The sequence below is a fragment of the Zingiber officinale genome, chromosome 1A, assembly GCF_018446385.1.
Source record: "Zingiber officinale cultivar Zhangliang chromosome 1A, Zo_v1.1, whole genome shotgun sequence".
NCBI lineage: Eukaryota > Viridiplantae > Streptophyta > Magnoliopsida > Zingiberales > Zingiberaceae > Zingiber > Zingiber officinale.
The window spans coordinates 30,544,452-30,571,670 of NC_055987.1; the positions used below are offsets into that span (position 1 = coordinate 30,544,452).

The window sequence follows — 27,219 nt, forward strand, 5'->3', positions numbered from 1 at the left end:
ATTAATGAAGAGAAAGAGAAGAAAAGAGACCACAAACCCGCACAGCACCACCTGCAAGTCCCTTTTATCATGCCCGTTTGCAGCAGCGTCATTCATCTTTCATTCACCTTTTTCTCATTTTTCCACCTCACCCTTCTCCCTTTTAAATATTCCTCTCGCACTAAAGACAAAACGAACGGTACGCTACTCCTCGTCATCTCTTATCTTCCCTAATCATCCTCGCCTGTCTGTCTTCGAATCGTGGGTGACTGGTGTTGACCTGTGGGGGCCACCGGCGACGCAGATATCCTGCACCGGAAGCTCGTTAGCATGTTCAGAGACCAGCGCGGTGATTGGGTTTCGCAACGATTCCCTACGGGCTCCACCCATTGGAGACAAGGGCACCGACCGATGCCTGTCCCGTAAAACACCAGCACCACACACAAGGCGAGTGAGAGCCGTGAAGCCAGCCCACTGCAAAGTCAGCCGTAGCCATGGTCCCAACACCCGCCGATCCCATCGAGTTGCTTCTTCGAATTTTCCTCCCTTCTCGAACCGACCCATGAATTGTACTCTTGTCGTGACCGGATGGGCGTGTGTCCGTCCCACCGTTGTCCCGCGCGCTTAGCGAGGATGAGAAGGCCTTGCAAAGGTGGATCGTGATGGGGGAGCGAGCGCGGGATCCGCCCGATGCCCATCGCGGTCTCTTTCCCCCACTGTCCACCGCCTGCCACACTACTGCTGACGCTGATACTGCCGCCGTTTCTGCTGCGTTGATCAGCGAATTTAATGGATCTGCCGCGCTCGTCTTTTCCTTTTCTCTCGCTTCTTTTGACATATTAACTTAAACCCATCTCTCTCTCTCTCTCTCTCTCTCTCTCTCGTTCCCCTTCAGATCCGAATGAGTCGCTTGAAGTACGTTGCTCCGGCGATACCTCGCACGGTGACCCTACGACCAAAGCTTCTCTTCGCCGAGTTGGAGTCGCTGCCGTCGGTTTCTTTCTTCTTGATCCCCTCTTCTTGATTGTTTCCCCGCCGGCTGGAACTCGAGACATTGAAACCGCCGTGGAGATGAACCCGCTGTGCTGCATTGCGCCTGTGTCGCTGGATCGGGGCGACCGGGATCCCTCGCCCATGGTGGGGCTCAAATCCTCGAAGCCGTCGATTGGGGCGGAAAGCCCCACCAGGAATTCGTCGAGCAAGAAGTTGATCCAGGTCCCGGTGATCCTCTCGGATTCCGACGCTGCTGCGTGTGTGGAAACGGAAGCTGAGGAGGCTGAGGGGCTGGAGAGTGGGGATGGAAGGGGAGGGAGTGGGAATGGGGCGGTCGCAGGGGTAATATGGAAGTGGGTGAACTATGGGAAGGGGTGGCGGTCGCGATGGTTCGTGCTGCAGGATGGGGTGTTATCGTACTACAAGGTCCATGGACCGGATCGGATATCGGTTGGTTCGGCCGGGCGTGAATCTGGGGTCAGGGTTATCGGGGAGGAGTCGTTGAGACGGATGAGGAAGGAGCAGCAGTTGGGGATGGGGAGTGGAGGTTACGCTGGGCCGCGGTGGAAGCCATTTGGGGAGGTACATTTGAAGGTGAGATAGGGGCTTCTCTTTGTTCAGCAGTAAAGATTTGGCCTTTACCACATGTAGATTGTCTTTTAAAGTTGTTTGCATCTTTTCTTTCCAGCGAATATTGGAGATTGATATTGATACTTCCAATAGATATCCTAGAAGCATTGGCTTCTTAGATATTCAAATTCATGCTCCTACGTAGCTTTCCATTGCTCTCTACATAGTTCAAATTCATTCCACTACTATTGATCCCCTCGATTAAAACACAAGACCTTTGTTGACTCGGACATGTTCTTATTAGTATAGGTATGCTGAACTTTGAGATGCTGATGATACCTATAAATTCCTTATCTGCCTCCTCTAACTATTCATTGCTTTATCAAAAGTTGCTTGGACTAGTGGTAACCAAATCAGATTCTGAAGGGTGAAATTCCAGTACGTATAACAATTACCGTTACCATTATTTGAGCTTTGCTTGCACTGTTGCATTACATATTTTGCTACCTTAAATTAAATACTTCTCTTTTCAATATCTTTGATATTAGCTTACTTTTGTCAAAACTAAAACACCTAAAGTATGCTGCTCTCTTCTGCTAACGGCTAAAAATTTGTCATGTACTTCCATTATAACGTTTAAGTCAGTCCTGCTACTTCCTCCTAAATCTTGAGTAACCCCTGTTACTTCCTCCTGAACAATTAATGATATTTTTCAGGTCTCTTCAGTTCGTGCCAGCAAGTCAGATGATAAAAGGCTGTATATTTTTACTGGTACTAAAACTCTTCATTTACGGTGTGATTCTAGAGAAGATCGAACTGCATGGCTTGATGCTCTATTGTCTGCTAAGGATCATTTTGCTCGTTCACTGGCAATTAATGAACCTGAACCTTCAGTGGAGGTTACTGTCTCAACTGATAAACTACGAGTAAAACTGATGCAGGAGGGACTAAGTGAAGCAGCAGTTAAGGAATGCGAGACTATTATGCTATCTGAAGTCTCTGAGCTGCAGGACCAATTAAAATCCTTGCAACAGAGACATCTTATTCTACTTGATACATTGAGACAACTTGAGGTAAAATTTTGCCCATACATTCTTATAGAATAGTTGGGACAGCAGACAAATGTTTAAATCACTTCTCAGGAAAGTTTTTGTGTGGGTGGCGTATTAGTTATTTCTGTGAAAAAGGTTGAGTCTGCTTGTTTCCAATTAATTGATATTTCAATTAGTTAGCAAGCTCTTTGACATATTAAACCCCTATTCTGCCAAATCCATAACTCTTTTTGATCATTCATGATGATTATGTGTATGTCACATCTGACCCTTGCAGTTTTCAGCAGAACAAAGTGATATATGTCTGAAACTAGAAATTGAGTGTCTAATATAATTAGATTTGTTCTTAGAGTTAGAGTGATACAAGAGAAACATTCACCACAAAAGGGCTCTTCCAGTGGGATGAGTTTCATTCCAATATATAAGGACACCAAGGATCAATGACTTAGTAATGTGGGGCTAAAAAGCCTTTTCTTGCCTTGGATCTCACTTTAAAGCACTGACCTCAAGTGACGTCTGACTACATTTCCCTCATTCTAGATCCTAAGTATGTCCACATTATTCAGGCTTCATCACTATCCATCCAAGATCTAATACCATTGTGATGCAGGAGCCTTTTCACCACAACAGGATTAAATCCATTTGGTGAGCAAGACTTATTCCTATACATGGACACCGAGGACTCCATGAATCAGCAACAAGAATTTACAGCATAGCTTGATGCTTTTGCACAGAATGTGATTTTAATAAAAAAAAAAATATTACTTTATTGATTTACTCGTACAAAGAATCAGGATGGGCTAAGTTCCAGGGAATATGTGTGATTAAGATTTTGACAAAAAGGATTACTATTTTTTACAGAATATCTTACTTTAAATATTTTTTTTTTATATTTATTTAATATGGAACCTAAACGTTCCAGTTAGGGCACTTGCAATGGAGGTTTATATTGTGGGATTTATACTATAAACTCCCCACTATAAACCTCGCCCCCACTATATGGGTGGAGTTTATAATTTTTTTATAAACCGGTCTCAAAATCTTGGGACCGGTTTATACTTTTTTTTTAAAAAAAAAAAAGTTGAGGGTTTATGCTCTCCCTATTGACACGCGCGTGAGGGCAGCAGGTAGCAAGGGCTCACTGCCCTATTTAATGTTTTTTTTATTTATATTTTTGTGAAACATTTGTTTATTTTTATCGAATTATTACTTTTACATAAATAAATATATAAAACTTAAAATACTAATATAATTATAAATATTAAATTAAAATATTAATTAATATTATATATAGATGAAATTATAAATAAAGATAAGTGAAAAATATAAATAAAAATAAATAAATTGACAGTGGGGTCGTAAAAAAAGTTATTGGAGAGGTTTATGGTAGTGAAGAGAGGTTTTTAAAATGAGTAAGGTTTTTAACTTTTGATGTGGCAGCGATGTGTGGAGCATTTACGACTGTGGATGCCCACATAAAATATTTATGATTCTATAGATAACTATCTCATTTTTATTTTAAAAATATTTTTAAAATACTATTTTTGCTCTTCAATTGCCCACAACAGTTCCGTGAAATTATAACATTTATATTACCCTACCTTAAATTTGCATGAATTCATGTTTCCACACCCATAATTAGGGTTGTAAATGAAACAAATGTTCATAAACAAGCTTGGTGTTCGACTTAGTAATAGCTTGTTTATGTTCCTTCAATACACATAAGATCGATTAAATAAACAAACTTGAACAACTCATTAAACTAATCAAACAAACTAGAACACATGTGTTCAGATCATTAATGTTCGTGAATAGTGTTCAACAACAAAACTCTTATCAACATGTTAAATAAGCAAAGAAAGTTTCAAAATGAATAAACAAGTTTGTATTATCACGCTTAATAACTAAGCTTAATAATCAATCAAACAAGCTTAAAATGTAAAAGCTTCAAACAATTAAACAAGCTTGAATTGAGAGCTCGATAACATCTAAACGAACCAAGCTCAAGCCAAATTTGAACCAAGCTCAAGCCAAGCTTGAACCAAGCTCAAGCTCATAAATAAGAAACCAAACCAAGCTTGAACAATCATTTCAATGACTTGGTTCATTTTAGTAGGGGTGAGTATTCAGTTACCGAACCGAACCGAATCGATTTTTTTCAAACAACCCGAACCGAACTGATTTTCGATAAAAATCGAATCGAACCGAATCGAACCGAATTTTCAATAAAACCGAACAAACCAATTTTTTCTAAAAATTTGGTTTGACGTAATAAAAATTTGGTTCATTGTAAAATTTATGGTCTAAAAAATCGATTTGCCTTAAAAATTCGGTCTATTCGGTCTAACCGAATAAAAAAATTCAAAACCGAACCGAACCAGAACCGAATTAACTGTATTAACCGATTTTTTAGGGGAAAAAATGAATTTTCGAATAAACTGAACTGAATTTTTAAATTCGGTTGGTTTGATCGGTTTATTCGGTTTAACTGAACTTTTGCTCACCCCTACATTTTAGGCTCGGCTCAGTTTGGCCTGGCTTGACTACCTTATCAAACAAGCTTAAATATCACAAAGCTTGGCTCGTTTAGCCCCACCGGTAATGCTGCAAAGTTATAAGAAATTGATATACTTACTATTTAACAAATGTTGCTTGTCTTCTTCTCTAATTCTTTTCCGTAAATTTGGTTATATTGTATATTTGCTAGTGTTCGAAATATCGCCCTAGGCGGCCGCCTAGGCGTTGTGCGGCGGCAGGCCGTGTCAGAAACCAGCCAGGCGGAAGGCCTAGGCGGTCGGGCCGCCTAGGTGGTCCTCGGCGGCCATCGCGGGCTCGGCGGGCCTAGGTATTTTAGGCATATTTTAGGGTTTTTTAATACTAAATCGGATTTGCCGAGGCACTTCGTCTTCTTTCATCGCAGATTCTTCGTCTTCTCTCATCGCGGCGTGCTTCCGGTAAGTTTTTATTTTTTGTTTCTGTTAATTTATTTTTTTGTTTCTTTGTCGTCGCGGCAACTCTCCGGCGCTGGACGTGTCGTAGGGCGTTAGAAGCCGCCAGAAGCGTCGTCGGACGCGTCCGGTGCATCCAGCGTTGCTTCCAGCAACGCTGGTAGCGTCGCGATGCTTCTGGTTGCGCCGAAAGCTTTTCGTGACGCTATCGGCATTGCTGGAAGCAATGTTGTGCCGGACTTCGCTGGACGTATCGGACTCGTCCGACGGCGCCGGAGGCCTCTTGCGAGGCGCCGGTGGTGTCTACACCGTTGCACGATAGCGTTTTTTGTGTTTTGTAATTTTTTTTAGATTTAATAAATTAAAACAAATCCTAACTAGGATAATCCTAATAGGATAATAGGATTCAATAATAGATTTAATTTTTTTAATAAATATTATTAAATATTAATATATATAACAGATTTGAAAATTTATAATAAATATTATCATTTATCAGATTTAAAAATATAAAAAAATATTTAAAATTTAAAAAATTATAATACATATTATTAATTTATATAAATCATATTTATAAATTTTATATATTATTAATTTATATTAATCAGATTTATAAATATTAAAATTTTAAAAATTCTAATAAATATTATTAATTTATATAAATCAGTTTTAAAAATATAAAAATTAAATTAAAATTTTAAAAATTCCAATAAATATTATTAATTTAATAATTTATATATAAAACAGATTTAAAAATATATTTAAAATTTAATTTTTTTAAACAAATATCTAATAAATTTTATTAATTAGATGAAGATATATAAAAAAATATTTTCAGACTTGTTAATGCTATATTTCATTATTTTGTATCGTTTGGTATAATTAAATTTTATTATCATGTTATGTTGTTATATATAATTTTTTCAGGTTATCTGTTATCATAATGGCAAGCAATTCATCTTCGACAGCATCTATCACTCAACTTGAATCTGGGATTCTTAGAAGAAAGTCAAATGACATTGGATGGGAGTTTTGGATATTGATTGATCCTAAGAACCTCGACAAAATTAAATGCAAGTTATGTGGAAAAATAATGTCAAGGGGAGTGTATAGGATAAAGAAACACATTAGAAATATACCTGTAAATGTATCTGGTTGTCGAAATGCATATCAAGAAGACAAAAATAAGTGTAAACAGACTATCTTAGAATGGAGGAATAGAAAGAAGAACAAAATAATGGAAGAACAAAGTTGTAGAGCAGAGGTGACTATTTCTCTAGACGAAGAAGAAGGTCTTGAAATTGAAGGGATGGATGTAATTAAAAAACCTCTTCCACTTGGCCCCATGGATAGTTATGCATCGGCAATTGCTCTAGAAAATGCAGGCTTCAATGGAAGTAAAGTGCTTCGCCAAAAAATTATAAATGAGGCTCTTTTCAAAGAGAAAACTCAACAAGTTCAATAATATGGTAGGAGATGGGTTTATGAAAATGGAATCTCATTCAATGCTATTGATAATGATAGTTTCAATTGTGGCAAAAGGCGAATACGCTCGCCCCCAGCGCCCCCGCCAATCTGTCCGAGGACCAATACGGAGGAGGTAAATCACGGGCGGCTACTAGCCTTTGGAATAGTGACTAGTACATAAGGGAGGTATTTACCTCGACTTTGTCGAGATTTGAACCCCAGACCTCATTGTGGCAACACCTCATGCGCTAGCCACTAGACCCATCCGAGGGGATGATAATGATAGCTTCAAGCAACTAATGGAGGCAGTGGGTCAATTTGTACCAGGATTCAAGCCTCCAACTCAATATCAACTTAGGAAGCCACTATTGAAAGCCAAAGTTGAAAGAACAAAACAATTGCTGAAGAAACATGAAGAAGAATGGGCAAAGAATGGATGTTCGATCATGACAGATGCATGGAGTGATAGAAAAAGAAGAAGCATCTTAAATTTGTGTGTTAATTGCAAGGAGGGTACTATATTTTTAGAGTCTAAGGAGTCTTCAGACAAGGCGCATACAGCTGAACTTATTTTTGAGTATGTTGACAAGTATGTTGAACAAGTAGGAGCTCAGAATATTGTTCAGATTGTAACAGACAATACCACCAACAATATGGCTGTAGCTAAATTGATGAGAGAAAAGCGACCTGGGATTTTTTGGAGTTCATGTGCAACTCACACGGTTAATCTCATGCTTGAAAGTATTGGCAAACTTCCACGATATAAAAAGGTTATTGAGCAATCCAAGTCTTTTATCATTTTCATCTATGCTCACCATAAGACTTTGTCATTGATGAGAAGTTTCACGAAGAAGAGAGACATAGTTCGACCAAGAGTTACCAGATTTGCATCAAATTTCCTCACATTGTAAAGTTTGATTGAAAAAAAAAAGCTAGTTTAAGGGTCATGTTTACAAGTGATATGTGGGAGAAATGTAAATGGTCAAAAACAAAGGAAAATTGGCTTACTCTACAGGGATGAGCATGAGTTTTTGGAATGGTGTGATACTTTGTTTGAAAATATTTGCTCCTTTGGTAAGAGTTCTTCGATTGGTAGATGGAGATAGAAAACCATCGATGGGGTTTCTATTGGGGAGTTTTTTCAAGCTAAAGAAGATATCAAGGTGGCTCTGTACAACGTGGAATCAAATTATCAACCTATCATAGTCATTATTAGGTCAAAAATGAAGGATAGACTTGATACATCATTGCATACCACTGCTTTTTTTGTTGAATCCTTATTTTTACTATAAAGATAATTCTATTGCTCTTTATGAGGAGGTCGCGACGGGGATTTTTGAATGCATGGAAACTTTACATGCCAATGAGTTAGATCTACAAGATACAATTATTAACAAGGAATTTCCAAAATATAAAGATAAGGCTGGGTTATTTGGAAAAACATTGGCAGCAAAAGCATGTGAAAAAAATGATGATACATTTGATCCATGTGCATTGAGGATACTTTCATTAACTACAAGTTCATCTGGATGTGAAAGAAATTGGAGTACATTTGAAGGAGTAAGTTTTAAACTTTCAGTCTTTAATTAAATTAGCTATAATTTTTAACTTCTATACTCTATATTCAAGTACTAACTATAATATTTATTTTCTCTGTTTTTTTTTAAGATTCATACAAAGAAAAGAAATAGGTTGGATGCCAACAGGTTGAACAATTTAGTATTTGTCCAATTTAATGCTAGATTGTTGAACAAACAAAAAAGAGAAAAAGAAAGGAATGTCAATGTCCTTCTTGCAAAAGATGCTTCAAATGCACAAGGTTGGATTGTGGATGGTGGGGAAGATGATGAAGTTGAATTAAGTTCCGGACTCACTTGACAAATGACTGATGAAGCAAGTGGAGCAGATGAAAATCTACAACCTCGAAGAAGCTCTAGAGTGAGAGAACTTCATGAAGATGATTTTGCATCCGAAGAAGAAGAAGAGGATCACAATAATGATATTGAGTTTGTATTCGATGAAGAACAAGTTATTGAAAATTATGGAGAAGAAGTAGAATAAATATGAGTCTATGAGATATTATTAGTTGTGTAATTTTGAACTCATTTTGGTAAGACATGATTTATGTTATTCAACAATTATATTTTGCTTAGTGGTTACTGGTTCACAATGCATTGTAATCTTGAATTGAACTATTGTTACTATTTTCTAATGTTTTCCACCACTAAAGTTGTTTTAGCTTATAGTAAGATTTTAAAATTCGAATTGGATATATGTTCTACTGTTTACTACATGATTATGATAACTTACTGCATGTTCTACTGTTCAACTGTTTCTTTTACTCGTATTTATTGAGTCTAGTATATTTCCTTTGCACAAAATTGTTAGTTTTCTTTTATAGTTTTTCATTTTTTGGTATTGGAAAGTATGCATTTATTTCAACATACATAGTTAGATCTCCATTGCTATGAAATTGTTTAAGACAATATTTAGATTTACATATGACATTGTCCACTTTCCACATAAAACAAGGGATACCGAGGAATCCCTCTAGCGGCGCCTAGTCCCCGCCTAGGCGGCCTAGGCACTGGTCTGCCACCCGACTAGCGCCTAGCGAATTTTAGAACCTTGATATTTGCTTATAAATTGTTTTCTAAGTCTCTTCATATTTTCTATTTTTATGTTAAGGACAATTGTTTCTAACATTTTGTAATGTTTCTTTTGTTTTGATTTCTCTTATCTTCTCTTTGTTATTCTTTTCTTTTCTTTTCATTTTAGTTCCCTTTCTTTCCGTTTGTATTGTCTTTATCTTGGAGAAAAATCAAGTTACGTACCCTAGGTAGTCCCCTCTACCTATGTATATTATTAATCAATGCCAAAAAATTACAAGTAGGTTCTTGATATTAGTGTTATTTACAAGAGATGAAGCATTAGAAGATGCATATTGAGCTCAGATTAATGGACTCTCAAAGGAGGCAAAATAATTGGGCACCAATATGCTCTTACGTGGCTCTAGTGGATTTAGGAATCTCAGTAACTCGAGTTTTGAGGTACTTCTTATTATTTAGTTTCTCTGTGGCATCATCATAGAACTAGAAAGTTTTGAAAGCTCAATAGTAGGAAGTAATTAGGAGGTAGTCAAAGATTCAATAATTTAGAATTGAGGGGATCGTTTACCAATGGTTGATTGGTCCCTTGTGTAAAGAACTACATCAAGGAGGAGCAACCGATATAGTATCAATTGCATGGTGATCCCAATCTGCATGGGGGTGCTGTCCGAGGTTTGCTGAATAGCAAGTTGTGGTAGCACACGGTAGTGTAGAAATAATAACCCTTCTGATCCAGAAGGTATAATGTTTGTAGGTGGCAAGAAAGGGAGTGACATGCAATGTGTATCACTCTTAGAGGCATATGAGGGAAAGTTGTAGTGGTATGCTTAAAGCGGCATTAGAGAGGTGCTCACAGTGAAGCTCTAGAGGTGCTGTTGGAGAATATTGCACGCAAGAGGTTTGACATAAGCAGAAGCTATGTTGTAGGGCTTGGTGAAACCAGTGAGTAGTGCCTTCAGTGTTTTGATGCTCAATTGCTAAGGAGGGAATAGTTTTTGATACCAACTTGAAGCTAGATGGACCAATTTTGTCAAAAAAAAATTAGTCTCTGAAGGGATGATTTGAGGCTGATAGCAATTATGAATTCATTGGATTTGTAGTGGATGTCAATGACAAGCCACTTCAGATATGGAAGAGCCTTCTAGGTGAGAAAGAGCTATTGGCGCATGGAAAGAGGAAGGGACCAAGCAAGGTACCTAGGGCTCTGATATCATGTTATGTGGAAAAATCTAGATACCTCAGGAAGTCACCTCCTCGTATCTATATTATTAATCCATGCCAAAAATATAACTAATTTCTTGATGTTAACATACATATATGCCCCTAGGTTCACTACAATCTTTTCTTCTTTCTCCTTTTTTGGTTATTCAATTATTGAATAACTTGAGTTGATTGCTGATGTACTCATGGAAGGCCAGGGAGATGAGGGATTGAAGGTGGATTCTTCTGCCCCATGCAAGGAAGGTGAAATGGGGGAGGAGAATGGACGTGGATACAGACACTAGGGCATTTCTTTAAGCCAATTGATGTTACAAACATAGGTAAAAGACTTAAGCAAGACATGAGAACAAAATTTGCTTTATCATATTATGTATTGTATCACATATCTTCCTGAATGTTTATAAATACTGTATGATAACTTGTATCTCTGGTTGATTGTCTCTTTCATTGCAGACAGAGAAAGTTGAACTGGAGACTACAATAATTGATGAAAGAAAGGAACGTGAAGCACAACTAGGGATGGTCAACGGAAGATTTAGTGGTCAGTATGTCTAGGGTTTCTTGTGTGGATATTACTGATATAAAAGCCACAAATTAAGTGTTATCTATAAATATGAGTAATAGTCTCATAAAATCAAGCACAACCATACAGAAACCTGCAATTGATTGAACAAAGGTCTAAGTGCTAGATTGCCACTAATTTTGCAGATTGTAATCTTGTTTATTATGTTAAATGACATTTTCCTTTGGCAATATATGTTGTCATGGTAATTTCCATTACTTCATGGGTTTAGGATCTGAATAATCTATTATGGTGTGGTTACTTGATGATCCTGTTATAATTGTTTTAAACTAAACCCCTCAATTTTTTCTTCTCATGTTTATTAGCTAGCCTAAATATAGTGAATATCTCACAGATTTGTCCACCTCCCCTCTTTCTCTAAAAAACGGTAAATATTTGTCTGTGTGCTTAGAAAAAAAGACTCGAATGGTATTTGGTTCATTCAATCTAATATAAAATACATTTTAATCTTGTGAAAACTCAGATTATATTACGTAATTAACATATTTTCTGAATAATAGTTAATTAATCTTTTGGATGCATGTTATTGTCATGGGCATATATGATAAAATTAATATATTAAAAGGTACCATATGATTTATCAACTTTTGAATGACAGATATGCAATTTCCAAAATTTAGAAGTCCTGAAGTGTTTGTGCAAAAAATTTGTTCTTTCAATTCTTTAATATGGAAAGTGAACTTGAATTCTTGACTAGATATTCTTTTAAAATGTAGAGAAGAAATATTTAACTTAAGCAGCATACTGTTGAGCCAAGGGTGTAGTGGTGTGTAAGGAAAAAAAAGGTGAATAGCCAACACAATTTATAAAGTTATGGTGTGAAGCCAAGTGTTCCCGTACTCAAAAGTGTTTGTAAGCTTTTCACCAATAGAAAAAGTTTGTCAAAGCTGATAATAATGACTTTAGATGTTAGCAGTGGAAACATTTCTACATTGTTTTATCCCTTCAAATTTTTTTTTCTTTTCCTTATGGTGTCCAAAAGTGTCTGCTTTTATTTTATCATTGAACCTGCAGCTTAATTTCTTAAGTTCCCATTATCTACAATACCCTTAGCACAAACATCAAGATCCAATATGTGAGTAGCTGTTGCTTTTTAAGGTGACAGCTGACTATTGCTGGAATTTTTAGATTGAAAAATCAACTACTCTTTTATTTGAAAGTTGAAACACTTCATTTTGGATGGACTTGTGGCTTTGCATTTCTAAAAAGTTCTCGATCCTTTTCAGATTTCTATTCCATTATCTCAGAGGGCACAGCAACTGACTCTGAAGTCGACAATGAAAGTCAAGGTGCAGATGTCGATACAGATGAAGATGATGGAACATACTTTGACACAAGGGACTTTTTATCTGCTGAGTTACTAAGAAATACTTCTTACCGTAGTAGGGAAGCCATGGGTAATGGTTGTGTTGTGTCAGCCTGTAGTATTGAATCCACATTTCCTGCCAATTGTCAAGATATGGTTCTTGGAGTCAGAAGAATTGAGTATCCCTATGTTGAGAGGAGGAACAAATTGCCTGAGCCAAAGGAAAAAGAAAAGCCTGTTGGCTTGTGGTCGATAATTAAAGAGAATATTGGGAAGGATCTTTCTGGTGTCTGTCTTCCAGTTTACTTCAATGAACCACTTTCTTCCCTCCAGAAATGCTTCGAGGATCTTGAGTATTCCTACCTGGTTGATCGGGCATTAGAGTGGGGCAGACAGGTTTGATTATTGTCAGTTAAAATTTTTATTTGGATAATATTCTAATCTGATTGCTTAGGTTATTGTTTGTTAGACATGATATTATGCTAAAATTTAGACCCCTGAAATTTGTTCTAGAAGTTAAATTGACTACCTAATCGTTGGTTTTGTCCATTAAATATTTTTAATAGAATCCTATGTACAAAGAATTAACCCATAGTTTTTTGTTGGAACTAGCAATTGTAATTTTAAGCAACCTTGCTGGTGGTTGAAATGTGGTGCTAATATATCTAAGAGTGGAAAGTTTGTATTGTTGTTTATAATTCCTTCTTTGATGAAAGGTTTATTGCAGCTTTCTTTTTCTTTGTTTAGCAATGCACCAAATAATTTTCTACATTTTGCATGCATTAGTGCTTGTTAGCTAAACTTATTGTTCAAGGTACTTCCTAGCAAATTTTGTATGATTTTCATTAGTTAATAAATATATATAAATTGATCAGTTCCCAAAGTGCTTAGATTTTTTGTATCGGTTGCTTATCACATCTTTATTGCAGTGGTGACCAAAGAGCACCTTTGTGTGTTTGAACCCTCTCTCGTCCTCTTTGTTATATTTTCTATCTATTTTACAATTATGTTAATGTTCACGCAAACCTTTTGGATCTTTAACTTGTCTTATTTTTTTATCCTACACTTTTATAAACCTACGATTGAGTAATATGCCTGCATGTCTAATAGATGGAAATATTATCTATTGAGTCTATAATTGATCCATTATAGCATAACTTGATGCCAACTCAATGTTCCACTTTTGTGCTTATTCAGCACAAGATATAAGCGGAAAGATGTATGCATCATATTGTTGGGCACTTTTTCGTTTTACCACTTCATCTACCAATTAGTGTTAGGGTTGTAAGGTTGCAAATATAGTCCCATATTGGAAACACATGGGAAAGATCATGAGTTTTAAGAGAAAAGATATCTCTATTGGAAGGAGGCCTTTTGGGGAGAGCCCAAGAGCAAAGCCATGAGGGTCTAGGCCCAAAGTGGACAATATCATACTATTGTGGAGATATCTAAATTCTTTTCAATCCAACAATTGGTATCAGAGCCCGGACTGCCAGAAGGTTTAACCGCCGACTGTGTACAAGAGTTATGGTCTGATTAAGCCATGTGGGTACAATATTGACCTCGAACAAAGAAAGTGGGGGCTCCTATGTTCGGATCAAGAGGACCAGACACTAGGCAGGAAGTCCTAGTTGTGACTAGGCAAGGAAGTCCTAGTAGGTCGAGTGGACCGAGGGGCAGGAAGACCTGGTGGGTCGAGGATCGGACGTGGGAAGCCTATGGTCTTTTGTTTGAGGGGGGGATTGTGTTGCAAGGTTGCAAACATAGTCCCATATTAGAAACACATGGGAAAGATCATGAGTTTATAAGAGAAAAGATATCTTCATTGGAAGGAGGCCTTTTGGGGAGAGCCCAAGAGCAAAGCCATGAGGGTCTAGGCCCAAAGTGGACAATATCATGCTATTGTGGAGATATCTAAATTCTTTTCGATCCAACAATTAGTTATCATGGTATGAGTAGAATTTTGTTGAACCATTAGCTATTTTAAAGTTGTTATGCCCAAAGGATATTCGCATATCTCCATAATGACATGATATTGTCCACTTTGGACCTAGGTCCTCATGACTTTGCTCTTGGACTCTACCCAAAAAGTCTCATACTAATGGAGATATCTTATATCATTTTAAACCCATGATCTTTTTCTAAATCTTTCCAATGTGGGACTTTGATTGAATCCCAACAATCCTTCCCTCAAACGAAGGACCATCATTACTCTCATGGTTTGGGTCTCTCTACGAGCATTCGGTCACCCTTGACTTGCTTGGGCCTCCTCGCATGCATTCGGTCACCCTGACCTTTTCCGGGCCTTCTCCTGACCTGCTCTGGGCCTCCCCTCGAGCATCTGGTCACCCTGACCTACTCCAGGCCTTCCCTGCGAGCATCCGGTTATCCTGACCTGCTCCAGGTCTTCCCCGCGAGTTTTTGATCACCCTGACCGGCTCTGAGTCTCCCCACGAGCATCTGGTCACTCTGACCTATTCCAGGCCTTTCCGCGAGCATCTAGTCACTTGATCTACTCCGGGTCTCCCCGCGAGCATCCGATCATCCTAACCTACTCCGGGTCTCCCAACCTACTCCGAACCTCCCCGCGAGCATCTAGTCACCTTGACCTACTTTGGGTCTCTCCATGACTTCGTTCAAGGCCACCCCACATGACATATGATCTAGACCATGACTTTGATATTATTTGTTGTGCCAAAAGATGTTCACATATTTCAACAATGACATGATATTGTCCACTTTGGGCCTAGACCCTCATGACTTTGCTCTTGGGCTCTATTCAAAGGACCTCATATCAATGGAGATATCTTATATCCTTTTAAACCCATAATATTTTTCCAAATCTTTCCAATGTGGGACTTTAATTGAATCCTAACAATCCATGATTCTTGTGATACCATTGGTTTACAATAATTCCTATAAATAGTACCTAAATCTCAAACCCAATAAAATCGTAATAGAATTTTGTTATAAAAAATTGAGAATTATGTTATGAAAAATCGTAACAAAATTATGTTATAAAAAATCGTAACATAATTATGTTACGAAAAACCTTAACAGATTTTTCTTCCATAATATTCATCGCATTGACCTTCATCCAAATATGAGTCATCCATCAACAATCTTCACTTTAGCGAATATTCACCCCTTCGAAGAACACAAGTATTTGAACAAAACTTCACGATCTCTGGGTCTGGGCTTCTTTCCTCTAGCATCTAGAGATATGAATCAAGTTCAAGCAATGCTTGAACTTCTCAGTGACCCTTCTCATGTTAAATTTTTTCGGAAGCAATTAGCTCTCTTATCTTGTGAAACATCACATCAATGTGTTTGGTTTTCGCATGATACACCTAATTCTTTACCAAATAGATAGCACTCTGACTATCACATGACAATTTGACTTCACCTTGCTGAACACTTGTTCTCTAACCAACCCTATAAGTCATAAAACTTTCTTCGCTGCTTCAATTGCTGTTATGTACTCCGACTCCGTAGTAGACAGTGCAACAATATATTATATCATAGATTTTCAACAAATAGGTCCTCCTGTCATAGTAAACACGTATCCTGTAGTAGACCTCCTGTCTTCTAAATCTCTTGCATAGTTTGTATTTATGTATCCAATAACTGAAGGATCTTCCGGTTGTCTACTGAGCATGATGTCATATGCCATAATCAGTTGTATTTTTCAAGTATCTGAAAATCCACTTCACTGCATCCCAATGTGATCGATCATAATTTGAGAGAAACTTGCTTATCATACTAACTGCTTGCGTCAAATCTGGTCTCGTGCAAACTATGGTATACATCAGACAACCAACTGCACTAGCATAATGAACCTTTGACATCTCTTGGATCTCGTTATCCATCTTTGGACTGTGTACTTGATAACTTGAAGTGATGCACTAGAGGTGTGCTACTTTGCATTCTTCATGTTGAACCTATCCAGCATCTTCTCCACATAGCTACGTTGAGACAACCATAATTTCTCTGCAGTTCTATCCTTGTGAATCTCCATCCCAAGAATCTTCTTCTCCCAAATTTTTCATATCAAATTCCTTGCTCAGTAGTTTTTTCAATTTTTTGACCTCTTTTATCTTCTTCGCAACAATGAGCATGTCATCTATGTATAGTAATAAGAAAACTAGTGATTTATTTTCAAGGCTCTTCACATATATACAACAATCATACTCATATCTCCTATATCCATTTTGAATAATGCATAAATCAAAACGTTTGTACTATTGCCTAAGAGATTGTTTCAATGTATAGAGTGATTTTTTCAACTTGCAAACCAACCGCTCTTGTCTAGGCTAACTAAATCCCTTAGGTTGTGACATAAAAATTGTTCCTCCAAATTTCCATGAAGAAATGTCGTCTTCACATCCATTTGGTCTAGCTGCAAATCGTAATGTGTCACCAAAGTCAACACTGCTCTAATTGATATATGCCTTACTATTGGAGAAAAAATTTCTTTATAGTCAATCCCCTTTATTTGTGAATACTCCATTGGTACCAACGAGCCTTGAATTTCACTTCTCCATTTGACGTTGCTTCTTTCTTCTTGAATATCTACTTGCACCCTATAGCTTTTTCTCCTTCAGGAAGTTCCACTAGATCCCACATTTGGTTCTTATATAACGACTCTATTTCCTCCGCCATAGCACCCGTCTACTTGTCCTTCTTAGAGCTGTGTATCGCCTCTTGAAAATATATAGGATCTCTGCTACTAGTGATAAGTGCATAAGATACCAAATCTTCGAATCCGTTTCTGGTGGGTGGTTTTACGACTCGTCTCGTTCTGCCACTAGTTATAATGTGATGCTTCGTGTGCTCTGAGCTAGAATTATCGGAGTCACGAGTCTCTAGCTCCACCTGCACAACATCTTTCTCTATGTTGCTCTGTACTGTTTCCTTTCCTTCTTCCTAAGTACATTGTAGCATAACCCTCTTGTCAAACACCACATCTTTGATCACCACCTTATTTGCTTTAGGATCCCAAAAGTTTGAAGCCTTTAACTCCTTTCTGATACCCCAGAAAAATATACTGCTTTGACTTCGCATCTAGCATTGATTTTTCTTCACTAGATATGTGCATACAGGCTAGACATCCAAAAACTCGAAGATGAAAGTAATTTACTGATTTCCTGTCCATACTTCCTCTAATATTTTGCCTTCTAGTGCTACCCTTGGTGATCTATTAATGAGATAACATGTCATGTTAACTGTTTTTGTCTAGAAATTATTTGCTAGTCCTGCATTCAGCCTGAGACATCTTGCTTCTCAATGATTGTTCTGTTCAACCTTTCTGTCATCTCGTTCTACTGAGTTGTCCTGCGAATCAAGAAATGCCTTATTATTCCATGCTTCTCAGATTCTCGAAATTTTGAATCTGTGTACTCAGTCCCCATTGTCTAACTTAAGACATTTGATCTTTCTTTCGATCTAGTTCTCTGTTTCAATTTTCCACAGTTTAAATTTTGCAAAAATTACGCATAAAATATACCCAGACTTTTCGTGAGTAATCATCAGTAAAACTCACAAAATGCAAGTGTCCTCCACGTGATGCTACATTGGCTGGTCCCAGATATCCGTATGGAATCCCTTCCATTTTGTTTGTTGCTGTCTTGAATTGCACTTTGCTCTGTAGTTCTTATCAACTTATAAATGTTCCTTGCTAACTTTTATCACCTCATTCACTGATTTGTAACTACAACCAATATCATCTAGTATGTCTAACGAGATCAAGTTCTTAGCACTGGTATATATCTGATATCACATAGGGTTATGATCATACCATCAAACATCTTTATTCTGACGTTCCCTATGCCGATAACTTTGCATGACGCATCGTTTACCATCAACACTGAACCAGAATTCACTGCGCTATAGGTGTCAAACCACTCCTTGTTTGAAGTCATGTGATATGAACATGCAGAGTCATGCACCCGTCAATTGCTTCGAACTTAACATAACTGATAGCATATCTCCATCATCGCTCTCTGAATTTTCTTCAACTATGTTTGCAGAATATGTCGAACTACTTTTGTTCTTTGCAATATGTTTCTTTATCTCTAGACAATCTCTCTTCATATGACCTTTGCCTCCACAATTGTAGCACGTGATCACCTTCTTCCTTCTCAACTTAGAACAAGCCTCGAGATTTGCTCCTACCATGCTCTTTGTTGCTATTTATTATAAGTCCTCTCTAAGAAATGTCATCACTTGTTTGCTTCCTTTGGTGAAAACCTAGCAATGCACCTGTGATCTTCTCTAATTTGAGAGTTTCCTTATTTCACATCAAAGTAGTGACCAAATTCTCGTATGTAGGGGATGAAGGTAAAGAATTCAACAACATCAACGCCTTGCCTTCGTCTTCGAACTTCACATCAACCCGCTTCAGATCGCTCATAATCTGGTTGAATACGTTAATGTGTTGTCTTAGATCGGTTCCTTCTGTCATCTTCAGTTCGAATAATTTCTGCTTAAGATATAGCTTGTTTGTCAATAACTTTGACATGTATTGGCTTTCCAACTTTTGCCAAATTGTCACCAGTGACTCCTCGTCCATGACATAGTACATCACATCATCCATAAGACAAAGCTTGATTCTTGCCCTTACTTTCTCTTGAAGTTCTTCCCAATTCGATCTCTCCATGTTTTCCAGTTTCCTTTCTCCTAGCACCTTCACAATGACTTATTGCACCAACAAGTCATTAACCCTTCACTGCCATAATTCGAAGTTCTCGATTCTGTCAAACTTCACCATATCAAACTAAAGTCCTTCTCGACATGTTGAAAAAATCCGTCAAAACTTCGCTTTGATACCAATTGTTGCGTAAAGAGGTGGGGGCAACACCTCTCAACCTCTAACGCGAAAGAAGAGGAAGAGAGAAAGAGATCGCACGGAGCAATGAGACAAAGACGTACAAGAAAAAACAAACATGAAAAAGAAGATGAAGAAGAGAAAGAAGCAGAGTTATCGTGATTCGACAGTATACCTACTCCACAAAAACGATCGAAGCTTTATTAGAATTCTCTTTACACAATTGAATCATATTCCATGATTCTTGTGATATAATAAGTTTACAATAATTCCTATAAATAGTTCCTAAAACCCCAGATCCGGTAAAAGCATAACATAATTTTGTTATGAAAAATCGTAACAGAATTTTATTATAAAATATCGTAATAGAATTTTATTACAAAAAACCTTAACAGATTTTTCTTCCACGATGCCCATCGCATTGGTCTGCATTCCAAATATGAGTCATCCGTCAACAGAAGTAAACTTGTGACTTAGTAAAAAAACTACTTTCCTGTGGACATTGTGGTAAACTATCTGAATGACCGTTCAGTGCTGGTTGATCACCATTTACATAGCATATCTAAAATGAATGAAGTAGATTCTAGCCTAATAGAATGTAAATTTCCTCATGACACGTTGGGTTCTCTTACTATCGTTCCATAAGCTGACTTTGTGTTAGACTTTATTATTCTCTATCCTCATGACCAGCTTTCTGTGTCGTTATTCATATAGAAGTTCATATATGTTTCAACAAATTTCAGTCATCACATGTAACTAATGCAGTAATTGTAGAGAATCTGACCTAAGCCTTCTGAAATTTGAATTCTTCTTTTGATTTTATCCACTTGCATATGCATGGTATCAGCTGCTAGCTTGCTAGTAGGTTGAAATTCTTGAAGGACACCACACTCATTTTACATGTTTGAGGTTTTACTCCAAGAAGTGTTACGGAAACATCAGGCTCGCATGAGGTAACTTCAAGATGGTGGTAGAAATTGCCTATTTCTACCAGAATATGGTGGGCGGGTGTGGGAATGCTCCATTTGTGGAGCAAGTAAACGAATAATACTTCCAATACATAAAGCAACTTCAACTAAAGCAATTGAAGGTGGGTTTCACTGATATGAAAAAATTCACTGGTCTTGGCAGCAAGATGATGAGTTAGTGACTGTAAGCTAGTTTGTATATCGGAAACTTTCAAGTGCTGTTGAAACAGATTTGTATCATACAAAATGTGTTTGGAGAAGCTCTAGATGCACAAGTATACATTCAAGGATAACTAGAGGTGTGCCATGAATTGAAAGATAAGAGTGAATAAGGTGTATGTCTTAGACTCAAGGAAATTGAACAGAAGCGGCTTGGTGAACTATAACATACAGAAGCCTTGTGGGTATTACAAAGAATCAGCATGCCTTAGCACCGATCTCATGCAGAGGAAGAGAGGAATAGAACTTTATTAAGTGATCAGCCTTGTAGTTACATTGTTCGAGTAGATATGTATCTTCTAGTTGGAGTGATTGCCTACTTGGTTTGGGTTAACAATCAATTTCTTTAAAACTTAGTTGGAGCTTAGTTTGAATGAGCTGGCTTGAGATAGAACATCCCTTCAAGACCAGAATTAACTATCAGAATCCTGCTCTTGTCTGGTCTGCTCTTTACTTTAGAACATAAAGCTATACTAATGTTTCTTCTATAGTTTTTCTTATGTTATGATTATTCTTTCTTACACAATGATACCAATGTTTTTTTTAGAACTTTTTTTCGAATATTCATTCGTGTGAAGAAGATAAGCATGCAAATTGTGAAGTATTCTTTCTTAATATGGGTCATTACATTAATTATTTCTGTGATGCTGATTACAAGTGAATTTACTGAAAATGGAACAGGGAAACAGCCTAATGAGGATTCTACATATTGCTGCATTTGCTGTATCTGGTTATGCTTCAACTGAAGGCCGACAATGCAAACCGTTCAACCCTCTTCTCGGAGAGACATATGAAGCTGATTATCCAGACAAGGGGCTGCGCTTCATCTCTGAGAAGGTAAAATTTCTATGTTAGCAGCAACTGATCTACGTGGTTTAAGTTATCATGGATATGACCTTTTCCCTCACTTGTTCTTTTGGACACAAAAAACCTTAATTTTTCTCTATATCCTTCTAATGCTATTTGTCATCTTTTCAATATTGTATCTTTATGCCTGGAGCTCTATTCTCTCTGGCTCAACATCACATTACTAAATTTAGTAAGCATTTCTATTACTTTCAGGTGAGTCATCATCCAATGGTTGTTGCTTGTCACTGTGATGGTAGAGGATGGACATTTTGTGGAGACTCTAATCTAAAAGGAAAGTTCTGGGGTCGATCTATTCAGCTTGATCCTATTGGGATCCTGACTCTTCAGTTTGAAGACGGAGAAACATTTCAGTGGAGTAAAGTCACTACTTCTATATATAACATAATTATTGGAAAAATTTATTGTGACCACTATGGTACTATGCGAATAAGGGGCAGTGGCCAGTACTCCTGCAAACTCAAGTTCAAAGAACAATCCATCATTGATCGAAATCCCCATCAGGTATGGCTGTGACCATGCAGATCTTTCTGTCCTGTAGCATCATCATTAGGCTTTTGTGTGCCCTTAGGGTGTAACCGAGTCGGTAACCATGTGGAAGATTTGTAGCATGGAGCAAGGGTCGAATCCCGGCGAAGCCGGTGAAAAATGCTCTCCCACATAGGGGTCTGCTCGGTACCTGATTTACTCTCTCCCAATAGCGTGGAATAGTTGTGGGGGACCGCCATGGTGACAGATTTCACCTTTTGCGGCACCATTGGGATTTTGGGCTATGAGTTATGACAATATTGAAAAAATATTATATACCTCCTATTTTTACGCCACACAAAATCAACAAAGACAAAATGTAAAGCTTAGTCAAGTCTCAACCATTTTTATAGAAAACAATGACATTCTTTTTAGCAGAACAATTGACTGTGTTTAGCAATCAAACAAATACGTATCAATGTCGTATCACATGCAGGATATTTTTATTTCAAAGATTTCTTTTCTGCTCCACTTTGATACATTTTCTTCAAGGAATGTTATTTAGGATACTAATTAGTTAAGAATTGATGCTCAAGTCAAATAGTCCCCGCCCTTGATAATTTCTTGTTTCAAAAGCTTCATCCTTTCAGCCACTGTAAAATCTAAAACCTTAACATACTTTAGTGAATGTACCTTATAACCTTTGAACATTCTCTTCAACCATTGTGATCACATTTGCTATCTTTTAACTACTGTACAATAATGGTTCTTATGTCAACTCTTTCAACTTTAGTGAATGTAATATGGTGATGGTTTAATGAGATTTCTGTGATTTCACAAATGTCTTGATAACTCCTCTATGAACCTAGAGAATTCTAAAAAAACAGATTCTCATATCCTAAACAGGTTGGCTGTTCCTGTCACTGGACTGTTATAGTACTTGAGGAACACAATTATCTTGGTTAAAATGAAACGAGTTTCAGATAGTCCCCCAGACAAAGAAAATCTTTCCCTCAGAAAAAGGAGGCCCTAAGTAGAAGGGGAAATTCCAATTTGTCCTATTTACACTTTATTCAGCTTTCTGCCTTTACATGCAGTTTCTTTCTTATTCAGGTGCATGGTTTTGTGCAAGATAATAGAACTGGTGACAAGGTAGCAATGCTGATGGGAAAGTGGGATGAGGCAATGTATTATGTGTTAGGAGACCCAACTACAAAGCCAAAGGGTTATGACCCAATGTCCGAAGCAGTACTTATCTGGGAACGAGATAAGTTTGTAAATCAAACTCGATACAACCTCACGCCATTCGCTATTTCCTTAAATGAGCTGACGCCATCCTTGATGGAGAAGTTGCCTCCAACTGACTCCCGCTTAAGGCCTGATCAAAGACATTTAGAGAATGGAGAATATGAGCTGGCAAATATAGAGAAACTTAGGCTGGAACAATTACAAAGACAGGTGTTTTGTCTCAGCCTTTGTTCTGATTGGTTCATTTGAATGTTACAATTGTCTTTTATCAATATTCAAAATGTGCCAAAGTTTTTTTACCAACTATTCTTATTATAACAAATAGTTTGTAAAGTTAAATTTATTTTTCTCTGAGATCCACCTTGTATTATTTATTTATTTTTTTTGTGGTGAGTGAAGACCCATCTCAAAACAATATTCTTACTGTTTCAGGCAAGGAAGCTACAAGAGAAGGGGTGGCAACCGAGGTGGTTCAGGAGAAATAGGGAGGATGACTGTTACCAGTATGTGGGCGGATATTGGGAAGCACGCAAGCAAAGAAAATGGGATGAAATTCCGGATGTATTTGGCAAGGGTGACGATTTGTTGAGTATAGAGTAATGTTTTTTTTCTACCTACTATGTACATCTATAATGCAGGGAAATTGGGTATGCAGCCATATGTAATTAGGAGGATTGACGTGTTATCAACTATCAGCCATTTGTGATCAATATTTCTCTATGCCCCATCTTATGTTAGTAACTATTCTTGCTGTTTGATGTAGTATAATAATAATTATAAAAAAAACAGTTCGGCACACGAAGTACCTGATAAAAAATTTGATCTCATTTTGTAGTAGTGTTCAACTTGATTGGAAGCATTGGTTCTACTTAATCTGTAGGTCAATTTGGTGTCCTGTGGGGCTGGTTGGAAAGCATCAGCAAGAGGCATGTGCCAGGCTAATCAGTCTGGAGGCAGTTGACAGTCAAACTCGTGTTGCTGCCTGCTGCCTGCTGCCTGCTGCCTGCTGCCTGCTGCATTCTCTTGTAGTATCTGGTTCCATTCTTGTGATAAAAAGGTGATATTTATGTAAGTAGAACATCTATATAATATTGCTCTTCCATTTCTGACTTCTCCAGTTACTATGCTTTCTGCTGTTACAGCCAGTTGTCTTATCTAGATTCCAATCCAAGGAAGTGGAGACAGCTATATCCAAGATCATTGCCGAAGGAAGGTTCGTACTTTCTCCCTACGGTTTAGGAACTGTTCAAACGGCAAAAAAGTGCAGTCCTATGATCACAATAGCAATAGCCAATATAAAAGTCCACAGAATTTAAACAAAAGTAGTATTGTCTGCCTACAAGCATGTGCCTGGGGTCTGAAACCTCACTACTGAGAACCTAGTAGTGCGAGTTGTCTGGTTACATATCTTAATTATTACTCAGTTTCTGCCGCTGGTTTGCTGAGTGCTGACTATATTCATCTTAATTTCACAATTTAAACAATGATTTGAGCATGTAGGTAAACTTTCCTTGTAACCTTATCTTTGACTCTTTCCATATTGTTGCAAGCAATTATGAGATCTACGCGGCCCTTTATATTATTAACCTCAGGTAGTACTTGTTGCACCTCCACCATCTATGCATATATTTCTTCATTCCATTAAAGTGCGACTTTGAGATCATTACCATACCTGCTGATAGAATTTTTGGGTAGTTCCATGTGCTCATTCTGCTAGTGCTAGTGCAAGTGGAGCTCACATGAGACAAGAAACTACAAGAAAGCCCAGAAGGCAGAGAATCTCCTTGCAGAACTTGTAGGGTAGACTAGGCACCTAGGGATGGACAGGGGACGGAATGGAACTCTTAAACCCAGATTTATGCTCCCCTAAACCTCCTTACTTTGGCCTGGCGAAGGTGTTTAATTTAAATCAACACAAAACAAGAGGAGAGTGAGAGAATAATGGGGTGTATCAGGAGGGTTCTCGTGCTGATTTGGATGCTGTTTCTCATGCTTTCAGGTCTCTTCCTGCACCATCAGCAAATCACAGCTGGTAAAACATCTTTCCATACTAGTCCAGTAGTCATCTATTCGCACTGAGGTTTCCTCCCACACTCAGTTTTGTCATGTTTTGTGTTTTGCAAATGCCTTATTTGCTGGATCTAAAAGGTGCCATTAGGATGCATGATCAACAAATAGTTACGGAAGGAACCAAGGGTAAGAGGCTTTGGTGGTGGGATCAGGATTATGCTCGTGTACGTGACCGGAGGCCGATAAATAACAGGTTCAGTCCATGAATCGAGTTCAATCATTTTTAGCTTCAACTAATCGCTTTAATTTCCTCAGTGGAAGAGTTAAAATTGTAGGATTCTGAAGTTGTATTAGTAATATTTTTGCCACAAAGGCGTTAATCAAATCATTTCTAGCACTCAACAGAATTTTATTCATTAGTAAGCTTATGGCAAGGTGCACAGACAGAGTGCGTAGGAAAACATGAATAAACTTCCGACAAGAAGAAAACATTCGAAAGTTGCAGATTCAGAGATATTATTCAGCAGCAAATCGCCCTAAAGCTCATCCTTCAGCGGCAACTCCTGGTGAACTAAGGGAGATATCATAACGGGGTACGATGCCATCATCTCAATTCCACAAATCCCAAAAGGATATTTCGTGGAATTGATCGCCATCCTTACGTAACCCTTCTCCCCCCACCCCGGCCCCCATGAGTTTTTGACGATCCAGTATTGCTGCCCGTCCTTCGTCTCCCCGTACCCTACAGCTGCAACTCCATGATCTAAATACGTGCCACACTCCCCGTCGTACACGCCCTGCAAATTCACAGCTAGCAGTATCATCTTTCGATTCAAGAAGAAGAAGAAGAGATTATTTAACCTGAGACAGAGCAGGAGACCTCGGAGTAGAATATGAAGTCTCGGCTACTCGCTTCGATAGCAACCGACACAGGTTGACGAGACACTGCCTTCATTAGAGACGTGTCGCTGCTAGGAACAACCTCGTAGCCACTGATCGCAACCACTTGAGAATGTTTCTGCAAATGCAAATTCTCCAGTCTATGGATTAGTTTTGTGATTGTGAATGTATATATTAATCAAAAGACAATAATGAGTCGGTCGGTCGGTCGGTCGCTCGCCAGTTACCTCGACGTTACACGCTCGGCCATCTTTGCCCACGTAGGGGTAGTTTGCTTCAGTCGTTATGCCTTTCTCGTGGATAAACTCGAACGCATGCTCCATGAGACCTCCGTTGCATCCTTCATCGTATTTGGTGTCGCAGTCGATCAGCTCTTGCTCCGACAACGACACGAGATGCTTGGTTGCGATCTGGTGTATTCCCTCGACGGCGGCGACGGCCGAGAAAGCCCAGCAACTCCCTGCCAAACCCAACAACCAATCGATACGACTCCGATGCTATTGAGAAAAAAATTAAAAAAAAAAAAAAAAGATCCGGCCATTTCTACGTTTTTACCGCACTGGAGTTGGTTCTTGACTTGAGTGACTGCGCCCCTCTGCCTCCAGTCGATCGAGGGAGGGACGTCGGCGTTCTCGTACATGAACTTCCCCTGTCGACTACCCCGGAACATTCGGTGGTGGTCGATCTTAGACCCGGCGAAGGTGCTCCGGAATTCGTCCCTCGTCAAGTCCCCAAACTTGTTCAGCGTCAGTTTATAAGGCCTGTCCATCTTGTTGATCTCGTGGATGTACTTAGCATTCTCCTTGAACACATTGAACCTCCTTTGCTTGTCCTCGAGGTCCCGGGCCACCGTGTGGTGGCTTCGCCACCGCTCGTACAGGTCCCAGAGGTTCTCCTCGGACGCGAGGTCCTTGTCAGTGATCGGAGTACTGCTGCCTGCCACCGCGAAGGCCAGGGCAACTGCTAGAGCTAAGAAGGTCAACAT

The 27,219-nt window shown here is 38.3% G+C and overlaps 2 protein-coding genes across 11 annotated transcripts; one reads left to right on the forward strand and one right to left on the reverse strand.

Moving 5' to 3' along the window:
* Positions 1–447: 447 nt before the first annotated feature.
* LOC122022521 (oxysterol-binding protein-related protein 1D-like) lies at positions 448–25,731 on the forward strand. 10 transcript variants are annotated; one of them, XR_006123006.1, is made up of 13 exons: positions 460–1,566; positions 2,259–2,615; positions 11,293–11,380; positions 12,649–13,124; positions 21,423–21,578; positions 21,804–22,112; positions 23,190–23,534; positions 23,757–23,908; positions 23,980–24,057; positions 24,205–24,381; positions 24,467–24,537; positions 25,020–25,356; positions 25,473–25,731. XR_006123006.1 is itself a non-coding variant. In XM_042580548.1 (12 exons), the coding sequence occupies exons 1-12, from the start codon at positions 1,051–1,053 to the stop codon at positions 25,598–25,600; spliced, it is 2,820 nt and encodes a 939-aa protein (XP_042436482.1). In that variant the 5' UTR covers positions 454–1,050; the 3' UTR covers positions 25,601–25,731. The 10 variants fall into 10 exon arrangements, 5 of the variants coding, with proteins under 5 accessions (XP_042436493.1, XP_042436482.1, XP_042436507.1 ...); XM_042580548.1 differs by lacking the exon at positions 23,980–24,057 and having other exon boundaries at positions 454–1,566; positions 23,757–23,920; positions 25,324–25,356; XR_006123000.1 differs by lacking the exon at positions 23,980–24,057 and having other exon boundaries at positions 455–1,566; positions 23,757–23,920; positions 25,473–25,587.
* Positions 25,732–25,870: 139 nt separating this feature from the next.
* Positions 25,871–27,219, reverse strand: LOC121997225 (thiol protease SEN102-like). Its single transcript, XM_042551537.1, has 4 exons — positions 26,790–27,219; positions 26,462–26,694; positions 26,215–26,352; positions 25,871–26,131 (listed from the first exon to the last, which is right to left on the reverse strand). Exons 1-4 carry the CDS (start codon positions 27,217–27,219, stop codon positions 25,871–25,873), a joined length of 1,062 nt encoding a protein of 353 aa, XP_042407471.1.

Coding starts and splice junctions, on each gene's coding strand:
- LOC122022521 (XM_042580548.1), top strand. CDS start 1,051: ATGAACCCGCTGTGCTGCATTGCGCCTGTGTCGCTGGATCGGGGCGAC. Junction 1,567..2,258: donor TTGGGGAGGTACATTTGAAG/GTGAGATAGGGG, acceptor GATATTTTTCAG/GTCTCTTCAGTTCGTGCCAG. Junction 21,579..21,803: donor TGCGCTTCATCTCTGAGAAG/GTAAAATTTCTA, acceptor TATTACTTTCAG/GTGAGTCATCATCCAATGGT.
- LOC121997225 (XM_042551537.1), bottom strand. CDS start 27,219: ATGTTGACCTTCTTAGCTCTAGCAGTTGCCCTGGCCTTCGCGGTGGCA. Junction 26,695..26,789: donor CAAGAACCAACTCCAGTGCG/GTAAAAACGTAG, acceptor TGGGTTTGGCAG/GGAGTTGCTGGGCTTTCTCG. Junction 26,353..26,461: donor GCCGAGCGTGTAACGTCGAG/GTAACTGGCGAG, acceptor TTGCATTTGCAG/AAACATTCTCAAGTGGTTGC.